General features: G+C 41.3%; 1 protein-coding gene across 3 annotated transcripts in view; it reads right to left on the bottom strand.

Annotated features, from left to right (window-relative positions):
• RPS6KA3 (ribosomal protein S6 kinase A3) overlaps positions 1-11,278 on the bottom strand; it is a 73,813-nt gene extending 62,535 nt beyond the window's left edge. For 2 of the 3 annotated variants that reach the window (XM_064407503.1, XM_064407504.1), the window contains exon 1: positions 11,061-11,278. In XM_064407503.1, coding sequence (XP_064263573.1) covers positions 11,061-11,132 — 72 coding nt within the window. In that variant the 5' untranslated portion in view covers positions 11,133-11,278. Of the gene's footprint in view, positions 1-9,956; positions 10,026-11,060 lie in introns of those variants that run through there. The other variant, XM_064407505.1, reaches the window with a different exon arrangement.
• Between the last annotated feature and the right edge of the window lie 266 nt (positions 11,279-11,544).

Raw genomic sequence — 11,544 nt, 5'->3', positions numbered from 1 at the left:
TACATCATTACAGCAGTGAATATAATCTTTAAATGCTGTCTCAGTTAAGGGCAGCTAATACAACCTTTTATGTGTACAGCAAAGGGTAATTTCATAAGATGATTCTCCAAAAAGCCCACATTCCCTACACTGTAACATCTTTTACTTGGAGTATACAGGCAGTAAATATTGTATTGTACTATCCTGCCTTAAGATACATATAAAGTTGATATTATCAAATGGAAGGCCAGAAAAATACCAGCTTAGCCAAGTAATGAGTGTTTTTAATAAAACTTGTTTACAGGGACAAGCTGTATATTGAGTACACATATCATTACCGTCAAGGCCACAAGTCACATACTTCCCTTCTCTCAAACTTATGACATAAATTAACATTAGTATTTTAGCTACACATCTCTACAGCTGTTCATGCTACAACATAGCTTCGTTCAATCTTGCACTCAGGAAAAAAAAAGAAAATAAGAAAATCAGTAGAACAAATAAAGTAATTGACTTTAGCTGAGAAGGAGAAGTCTGTAATGTTCTAACAGCAACAATGGCTAAACTCTAGGGCCTAAAATAGGACAATTTGTATATCAAAACCATGTGCTCTACACTGACTCCACTCCACATGCAGATTTTCAGAAATACTGATTCCTGCTACAATAGTCACTCTGCTAACTAGTAATGTACATTAACTGCAGGTTAAAAAAGAATTTACCACACAGTAAGTTTAAATTCTCACATCTACTATTTTAAGACAACTGAAATCAGTTGGAAGTGAAACGCACTCTCAGAAACTTCAGACAAGCCTCCCTTCAAAGACAAAAAGGCGACATCAACCTCTGCTTTTAAAAAGGCTCTAATCTTCAGCCTCACTGACTTTCTCAGCAGTCAACCAGAAAAACCACAGCAAACTTCTGCAAAACAAATAAACTGTTTTGCACAATCTGATCTTCCTGTTTAATCCTGCACTCCTTACAGTTACTTTTCAGCTGAACTCAAGCAAAACACACTCACTGGAACTAGGCACAAACTCAAGGAATCAGCATGAGTGCCATGCAGTCCTGTCTGAGCCAGAGCACTGGATTAGCAAGACCTTTTCAAACAGGTCTTCCCAAGCAGTGATTATGCTAAGGGAATCACTGGATGGTAGAACCAGTTTTTCTCAGAGCAGTCTGAGCCATGTAAGGTAAAGAAGAATATGTATATATGATTTATGGTTTGATGGTATATACCATTAAATGGAAAGCAGCTGTGTATTCAGAAAGGCTACAAAGTGCACAGCCTTTCTTAGGAGTTAAAATGGAAAGCCCAAAGTTCCTGTTGGAAATGGCACTATTGAAACCAGTGTGGAGTGAGGAGGTCAGCAGCACGCTTAAGAGGTGAGCACATGAAATATGTTTCCTTTTGCTGGGCATAGACTCCTTCTAGTATTTAACTAGCACCAAGGGCATGCCTCAATGACATAACAGGCTGGGAGCAGATATAAGAGTCTGATGAACACAGACTAAGAGAAGGCTGAACATATATCTTTCTCAGATTAGTTTAATTCATAAGACAGAGACTCTTGATTGTACTTCAGGTGCTCTCCGTCCGTAGCAGGACAACTAAGCAAGCGGAATTGATCCAAGATCTGGCTATTCCCAGTACTCTGGTTCCAAAAGCAAAACATATTTCAGATGGCAACACAGGAGAAGTATAAGAAAAATAACAGAAAAGGTCCACAGAAAATTTCTACTTACACCTGAACACATCAACAATCAATTTCTGCCAGGGAAAAGGAGGGTGCACAACCTACAAAATGGTCTTCCAATCCATTCTGATTCAACTTCCTATTCTGTTTTCCAGCGGAAAAAGTCATGTTAATTAAGGTACAATATTTGTTTCCCCAAAGCTTTTAAACCTGTTGCCATATCTCACTAAATTAGTAGAAATCAATACCTAAACACAGCTGGGCTCCAGCAGTTTTCCTGAAGGCACAGGAACACAAAGAGATCCTACAGGTTCTCCACCAGGTATAAAGCAGACAGACACCAGGGAATCTTTATCAGGCAGCTAGTACATGAATGTCCCCCAAATAATATGACAGAACATCTGACACAAAAGTCAATCAATCATCAATATTTCTAGCAATCAAGAATTACAGGTTTCAACCCACTGAACTCTCAGAATGTAAGTACTCTTAGGAATTTCCTGGCAGAAAGACAGTTTTAAAAAAGCTTTTTTAAAATTCAGATTATTTCAACTCTGGAGCAGTAATGCACACCCATGAAAACCGCACTACAGGAACAATGTGGTCACAAGTAGCGTCACATGTTAAGGTACTGGCACCAAGAAAACACAGTCATACCAAACTCTTTGTAAGAAAGAAGTACACCAAGAAATGCAGCCCACATCTCCCTACAATCAATTAACCACTTCCTTTGAAGCACTGAATATCCTGCACTTTACACACTACAGTTACTTATTGATCTGCAAGTTGTAATGCCACTTTTTTTAAATTTTAAATTATGGTTCCAGCATTTACTGCAAGAGATCCAATTTGTCTCAGAAGTCTGGCAAAACTCACCAGCACAATAAACCTAATGCTTTTCACATCTACTTTTCTGTTTAGTACCAGATCCAGATGGATAATTTTCCATGTACAATACAGCACCTAGCATCCATAAATACAATTAGGATTTAGCAATCTGGGGCAAGATATCTTGTTTTAATAATAATGTCAGATAACCATCATTCCCATACAGTGTTTTTTACATGTATCCAAACCATATCAATTGAAATTTTAAGTGGGAAAATCATTATGTTTCCTATTGTACTCATTTTTCATATTTTCCCCTTAGTATACACTTGAAGTTTTTAGATTTAGTTTAGCATCTCCATTCCTACATTCTGTTTTCAAATCCAAGTTCCATTGATTTGGACCTACCTTGCTAAAAACTTTGTTCTTTTCTACAGTATAAGAGTATTTTTTTTTCTGCAGGGCATTAAGTTTCCAGACCTTCTTTGATTTTTGACACCTTCTTCCACCCTTTGCATTTAGAATATTGTTAGACTATTTCAGGGTGTTTAAGTATTCTTTCTGGTAAATATTTTATCTTCTTCAACTATGTTTATCAGCTACTTAAAAATCCCTTATGAAACTGATACCAATTGCATCTTTTGGAATAATTCTTCTGCCATTAAACTCAACATTTCCTAATTATTATTACTGGAATTGAGCATAAATTAGGAGGCAGTCCTTATGCTATTAACAGAGTTCAGCAGACTTGGCAACTACTGCATTTTCCATGTAATTGGTGCCTTCTAGCAGAACCACAAAACTCAGTAAAGAGAAAAAATGTTATCTTCCTAGACTTAGCAATTAATCAAGACTTAACAAGAGTTAAATCAAGAATTGAAGTGTGTATCAGTGCAGAATGATGCTTTGATGACACAAATAAGCAAAAGAGGTAAGTTGTCTGAATCAGGCCCCTTACAAATTGTTCTGTGGAAGTTTTAACTTGCCAGTGAGTAACAGAGGTGATGAAGGTTCTCTCGGGTAACTCTGAGTTGTCAACAATGAAAACTTCCAGAATTACCCAACAACTGCAGTTATTGGATTTAAGCACGTGAGAACTTCCAGTATTATTTAGTCATTAAAACACTGGGTATATATAGATCCGAGCTCTTTCCTTCTGTGTTTTCAAGGGACTCTCAGCTGACAAAGTCCAAGAACTGTGAGGTCCTTGGATAGAGTAAAGCTGTGACAATGCTTCTGGCTTGTTTCAAAGCAGCACAAAATGCAGCATTCCCACTGAAACACTCGTAACAAATTGTTAGTAACACAAGGCACTGTGTGGAACCACATTTTCAAACAGTGCACACTCAAAATTGCTATTCTAAGCAGCAATGAGCTACCCTGAGAAAAAATTTGTTGGTCTGCAAAAAATAGTTGAAAATAGACTAAGAGGACCTTAAGAGGTCATCCAATCTATCACCATGCACCAAAGCTATTGCTACAATGCTGCTCACAAGACATTTATGTCTAAGCCCTTCTTAAATCTTTAGGAGTTTTCACAATCTATTCCAGTGCTTAAATAAAATACAAGGCTTTAATAGGATCTGAATTAATGACTTGTGCCCTAACTTCTGAGCCGTGAAGCCACACAGATCCAAAGCACTTATCTAAATCCTGACCTGATTAAAATTTACTAGATGTAAATAGCAGAAGTGAGGCACCATCTTAGACTTCTCTAGCTGTTCTCTTATAGCATTTATCCAAAACATTTTGCATATAGTGTTACAAATAGTACATGCAAGTATTAAAAATTCCTTAAAAAAATCCCAAAAGCATTTTTTTGTATAAAACTTTATTAACTCAAGATCCATGAATTCCTCCAAATTTATTTTCAATTTTATTGTCTAAGGTGACTGACTTCTTCCTTTGCTGAGTATTGAGAGAAACAACAGGATGTTGAAACTTGCCTCTCCATAGACAACCTCAGATAAAAGCTATTAACTTGCAAATCATTTAGGTACAAAGCCAAACTTCTTTAAGTTAGGATACTTGGGCAACTTTAACTATGTGATTTTGTAAACCCTATCTACTTTGCCACCTTCTTCCTATCTAGTATGACTCAAGAGTATAGCTGAACAATACAGAAAAGCAGTCCTGTTTCCTGCACTGCAATGCTTTCCTTGGCTGACATTTGTCCAGCACTGTGCCAAGTCACATCAGAAAAGAATAGTAAAAAGGTTTGCAGCTCTCACCAAGTTTTTTTTCTGAATTAACTCATCTTGAAGTCAAACAAGTGCCACAATATTACTCAAGGTGCTGTGCATATACTGTTATAAAATCTTCGTCTTGGACAAGCAGTCTATGTAGCTAAAACCAGCTCCAAATTGTGTGTGGTTATGTGTTCACAGAAAAACCCAGCCAATCAACCAAAAATCCAAGAAAATGAGAAAAAGACAGGGAAGAGAAAGTCTCCATTTCCTACCTATACAAGTGGGTGGGTAGTAAATTATTATGCTTAACACATACATTCAGCAGCCTTAATAAAACAAAGCCAGAAAACCCATAGCACCTAATCTCTGTTCATCTGCTCCGAAGAGGAAGAAGAAACATACACATCATTAGAAAAAGCCTACCTTAATATATCCAACTACTGCTGCACACCTGAAAACAGAAGATATTCCTTCTGCTTGCACACGTAATCTGGAGTGACTCTGGCACCTGATAGTGTACAAAGCTTATTACCAAGCCTGGGACTGCACGAGAAGGCAGGTGCATCTCACCTTCCTGCCTCCTGCAGTCCCAGGCCCACGGAAATGCCCTGTGCCTTCCTGGCTCCTGCCAAAGGACTGGACACACACAGGGAGAAGGTTCCAGGCCCTTCCCCTGTGAGCAGGGGCAGCCAGCAGGCACAGCAAAGCCGCACTGCACTTCCCTGTGTTGCACACACAGGTTTTCAGAAGTTTCTCAGAATTCATAATAAATTCAAAGGGTGAAATTTACACTTTTTAATATTTATTTTATAATTTATTGTTTTGATACATTCTGCTAAGAATAGAGAATAAGCTGTAGAACAACTTCACTATTTCCTAAAATTCAGGATGTCTGTAGTGTAGTTCTGACCATGTAACAAAAGTCAGCTACAGGAAGACAGAAGTAGAAAAAATTCCCAGGAAGCCAAAAGCATTTTTTCACAAGTTAGTATAAGTTCTAACAGTAACTAATTTTGGCAAACATGTTATGCAAGAAATAATTCAAATAATATTTACATCCTAAAACCATCACCTTTTGAGTTTGCAGGACAAAGAGGGTTTTATTTTTCAGAGCTATGTGTTGTCGGATATTTAAAATCACAAAATACCATTTCTTCACATCATCTGCATATAGCTACACATGTTTCAATAAATTAATGCTTGGATTAAATTATTTAAATATTTTTCTAACATTTATTTTAATTTAAACTTAGAAACTGTCAGGAAACACACCCAGACCATAATAAAGTATTTTTAAGATACATACTCACTTATATAAAATTGAATGGCTTCACTGAATAAATAAATTAATAATAATTTAAAAAATGATAGCACATTTCCTCCAAAAATAGTTAAATGGAGTGTTAAGCATACCACAAAGATTTCTTGCATCAAAGGCAACATATGGTAACTCTTACTGATAGGAGTGAACTAGCAGTAACTTTGTGGTCAAGGCACCGGAGTAGGTCCCAAAAAATCCAGAGTTCATGTAGACTCAATGAATGATGCTAGATGGGGTCACTAAGTTGTTGAGCCTCATTTTCCCATCTGCTACATAGGATTTTTTCTCCCCTCTGTTTCCAGTGGGTGAAGTATTTAATCTTATTTCAGGGAATAAGGAGAGAATAAGTAGCACAGTATCACATATGCAAGCATACAGCACAGCAACTGTGGTAGTCAACCACTTTGCCTAAACTTAAACATTCCCTGAAGGGATTCTAACTTTTCCCAGTTTTACTGATTAAATTGTTCTCTTGAACATCACCAAAACTGAAAAAAACCCCAATTATATGAATCTACTCTGGCCTGAAAAATTGCTTAAAAGTTTCACTACTGGAATATGGCTATGAATTATATCTGGTGGAAAAAAGAACCCAAACAAAAAAAAAAAAAAAATCCAAAACAAAACACCTCAAAACACCCAATCAAGTGCTACAGAAAAAGAAACAAACCACAATTCCAAACCAGTATCTTAAGTAAGTTCTTCAAGCTGGTAGATCTGCCAACTGCCAAGATCAGTCAACACACAAAGCTAGTATTTTTGATGTGCAGAAATAATTAAACGCCCACCTCAGTCTTTGTATCAATGTGACTTTAAGTCTAGAATTTCAAATGACAAACAACTACAGTCAGTGTGACAGACCACAACCAATTCAAAGATAACAGACACGCCTCTAAATGTGTCAATCTGCTCACATCTACTTTGTGTTACACGTCCCAGCTGGGGCAAGAAATATTGCCTGCGCTACAACAAACAAAACAATAACAGGATAAGAACTGCCAGTGTCATAAGAACAAGGAAACCAAGAGCTGCAGAGAGCACGCATGAAGGTACTGAATTCAACAAAGCAAAGCTCTTGCCTTTTCCTGCCCCACTCAGCTGACCACAGGACATCACTACTATGTCACAGACTAGGATTGTGTTAACTGAAAAACAAAGCAGATAAAATGGTACCAGTAAGGATATGAAAAATCTGAACACACCCCCCCAACACTTTTCATGCAGATTATGTGTTTCTCAAGACAGTATTTACATACATATAAGATCTGTTATCTGTCTCTCACAACAGTTTGTGGAATATAGTGTATACTACTTATTTAAATGAGAATTAAATTTACAATTCCCATTTTTAACTCAGTACAAGAAAACATCACCCCACAAATCAGTGAAAAATTCAGACTTGAGAATGCACCACGCTGACAGCAGTTCTGCATGAGAAGCAACAGCCAAGTGTTGCACATAATTTTGTCTATAATGGAGAGACAATGGAGAGTCTTCAAAACCCCTACAGACCAGTCCATTTAGGTGATTCCACTTCGGCTTTAACTATTTACCTGTGTTGGCTATACCAGAAATAACTGTAAATATAGCCTTTGTTCCTGTGGAAAACAAGTACAACACTGATTACATGGTACAGAATGTGAAGAGACAATCACAACCACAGGCTCAAGGCTATAGGTGGCAAGACATCTGACAAATTTCAGCTTCCAGGCCAGAAATGTATGTTGACAGAGAATGCCACACTGACAATCCAAATGAAACTACAAAGCAAAATTTGCATTATACTAGTTTCTTTAAAATATCAGCATTACTGTTAAATGCTAGCATCCCTTGTCTCATGCAAAGTTCAAATAATCCTGGATACAGAATATATAAAACTTGTGAAGGAAGACTCATACCACCTATTTAAACACCTGAACAAGTGACCATAAAACCTGTCAAGACCAGTGGGAAAAAAAAAAAAAAAAAGATCTTTCTCCACAGCCAGTCTGGAGCATCTAAATTAAAACTGAATGACAGCTGTCACAAATGCTTCCCAGAAAGTCCAGCAAATGGCATCTCCTTATGATGGCCAGTTCTTTCAACACACTGGTGTCCAAAATTTGGCTGCCATAACTGTATTCATTCTCCTCCAGTTGGTATCAATATGCATGGCTGGGAGCACAGATCAAAGGATCAGGCTAGTTATTCAGGCATTCAAATGCAAACTCGAGTCATCAATACTTAATTTGTTCGAAAGCAGATGACTTGCAATAACAGGCATATTCTCACCATGAAAAGCAAACCTATGGTTGTTATGAATCCTGAATAGACCCTGAGTCAGTAATAGACAGCATAATTCCACAAGCTTTAAAGATGCTGTGATTTACATCACGAAACTGAAACTACACTTACAGACAAAACATTTTAAAAATAGTGTAACAACTTTACACATTAAAAAAGCTGTCAGAGATGCAATGTGGATCACTGACCTATTCCCACCTGTAGAAACAGAAGTCCCGAAAATGATTTTTGAAATCATAAAGCCACATTTTATCTAAAAAAAAAAGTCTGCTTTATTTTTTAAAAAAGAAAGACTATATTCTACTGTTCTGCACACCTAAGTTATAGCAGCTGTTTGTGGTTAAGTACACTTCCAAACTAAAGCTATTTAAAGGTATTCTAGTCCTCCTCCTAAATTTGCTCACCCATCACAAATATCACCTCCTTGGTGGTACCACTGTAACTACAGGACTGCACCGGGAAACAAATGGAAAATCAAGTCAATTAAAAATTCCATGAATTGTTTAGACAAGGAGTCTTAAGTCTGAGCTGAATTTCAGAACTCAAAAATTTGTAATTCCATATGCGGATAATACAACATTACAAGAACTGTGTCAGCAAATCTGAGAGGTTAGCAGAAATGAATTTACTCAGAGTTACAGCTAAAGACATTATTAGTATCAAACTATGACTGAAATCACAATGAGTTTCAGGCAAATGTAAGAACATTTTTGCCCAAGGACACTCTTGCAGAATAGGGTCTGTAATTAGGATATTGCTATGCTACAGATAAACACAACTCATGCAAATCAAAAATCCAAGTTATGTATTTAGGTCACTTGTCTATGTATTTGAATTAAACTTATCTATTTTTACTAAAATATCTTTTCTTAAATAGTCATTTCACATAAGCAACCTTTCTAAGTAACATCTTCCTTTTGAGTTTCATCTGAGAAGCTTTTGCAGGTGCAGCATGGTCTTTTCAAAAATTGTTTATTCTACACTAGGGCCTTGGAGTGCAAACCTGTCAGTTCATGCTGTTTCATGTTTTATTATTGGTCCTAGACATTTTTTTGGTGATAAACCACTCTACATGGTAGACTCAAGTGAATATAAAAGTTTAATTATTTTTAAGGAAGTGATAAAATACACTTGTTTCAAAAAGTTTAGGACAGCAATTTAAAAGCAAATTATGTCTGTAATATGCTAAAACAAGTAAAGTATAATCATGCATGCACACACACTGCAAATAACAATCTATTTTTCTACATATCTAGCACATATACTATTACTGAAGTTAGACAGCATGCAGTGAGCACCAAAGTCTAAAGCAACAGTTATTTTCTCTAAATTATGAATCTATTCTCCCCTACCACCCTCTGCCCCACCCTCAAGCATCACACTACTATTGTAGTTACTCCTAATTTAATATAATCTAAGATCACTACTCCAGAAGTTAGTGAATAACTAGCATGAATTTAAAAGTAACTACAGTACCTGGCAAGAATTAAAAAAATGTATGTGCCTGTCAGATCTGAACTGTAGGTTGTTCTGACTCCCTGAGATACAGGGACTTTCAGGAGAAGGATGACAAGACAAAGATCAAAAGGACAAATCCTAATACTGCAGAAACTCTGCATTGGTCCCTCTGTGCTCGTCTCACTAAGGAGAGAGTCCTAACCTTGTGACTAATTGTTGTGAGCTGGCCTGGGTCCACACCGTTCCACATCAGCATCACTTGAAGCAGCCTGGCTGCGTATCAGCTGGAGCCGATTCAGGTCGAAGCTGCACTGTCAAAAGCAGCAAGCAGCTTTTTCTTTTCAGATGGAATCTGGTCACAAAGTAGCACACGCGCTGTGGGCTATTAGGGACTGACGGAGCAAGCACAACTGACTGTGTAGGTGCAGTGTTTACACAGATCCAAACCAACAGTAGTAGGAAAAATATTAAAATAGCTGAAAGCTTCTATGGCCTCGGTGTCAAGTGACTCTAATTTCCAGCCGCTCTCATTATTCCAGCCTGGGAAAGCTGACACGCGTCCTGCCTAACAAGGACAGGCACAACACGCTCTCCCCGCTACCACAGCGGGAAACCCACACTGCGCGGCACCCCGGGCTTGTTCCCGGCAACGCTGCCGAGCACAAAGCTTCACCCATGCCTCACCACCCTTCACGTCCCTGCGGTTTCCCAGATTCTTGCGAAACTGCCGGCAACCCCATCCTGCCGAGATAAGGGGGCAGCGGCACCGGGCGGGGACCCACACGGGCAGCGGTCGCAAGGCGAGGGCAGCGGGCTCGGCGAGGGCAGCGGGCTCGGCGAGGGCAGGCCTGGCCCTCCTGCCCACCTCGAGCCGCGCCGGCGGAGGCGGCGGGGCCGCCCTGGGAAAGGAAACTCGCCGTGACAGTAACCAGACACCGCGCTGGAACAAAAGCGCCCGAGCCGGCGGCCACCGCGGAGGCAGGTTACTCCCTCCCGGGAACGGGGCGGAAGGGGAGGGAGTGCGCCGGGAGCAGCCCGGTCCCGGGAAACACGCCCCGAGCCCGGCGCGGGCGGGGGAGTCCCGGCCGGTGCCGGCCGTGAGTCAGTGCCCCGGAGAGGAAGCGGCGTGCAGGGGCCGGCGCTCGCCGCGCTCCCCCGCGGGGCCGCTGCCGCCCGGCCCCCGCCCGCTGCCCACCCCGAAACCTCGCCAGGGGAAACTCTGCCCATCCCCTGAGCGACGGCGGCACCGGGACTCCCGGTCCCGTCCTTACAACTTTCCCCGCAGCACCCCCCGCCCTCCGCATACCTCGGTGCTGCTCTCGGCCGTGCTCTCCACAGCCATCTTCTGCCAAGGGTCTGCCAACTGCGCCAGGGGCATCTTCCCCGTCCTGTTCCCGCAGCCTCCGCGCTCCGCGTTCCCGCTACCCGGCGGGGGCGGCCAGGCAGGCAGCGAGCGCTGCGGAGGGCGCGGGACAGCCCGGCTGGCTCCGGCGGCGGCTCCTGCGGCGACTGCTGCCCGCTGCCGCCGCCGCGGTGCGCCCGTCCCTCCCCCGCGCCCTCCCCGCTGCCGGGCGGGGCCGCGCTGCCGCCCTCCCCCGGCCCGGCCCGGCTTCCGCTCACGACATGGCGGCGGCCGGGTCCCGCCCGCGCCTGCGCCCGGCGGCCCCGAGCGGCGCCGCTCAGTGCCCGTGAGGGGCTGCGCCCTCAGCGCTGCCGCCGGGCCCCTCGGAGCCGGGCTGCGGGAACCGGGGCTGAGGGGAATTGGAGACACGGAGAGTTTGTTTGCACAA

The sequence above is a fragment of the Passer domesticus genome, chromosome 2, assembly GCF_036417665.1.
Source record: "Passer domesticus isolate bPasDom1 chromosome 2, bPasDom1.hap1, whole genome shotgun sequence".
Classification (NCBI taxonomy): Eukaryota; Metazoa; Chordata; class Aves; order Passeriformes; family Passeridae; genus Passer; species Passer domesticus.
This window is presented reverse-complemented; position numbering and strand designations above follow the sequence as displayed.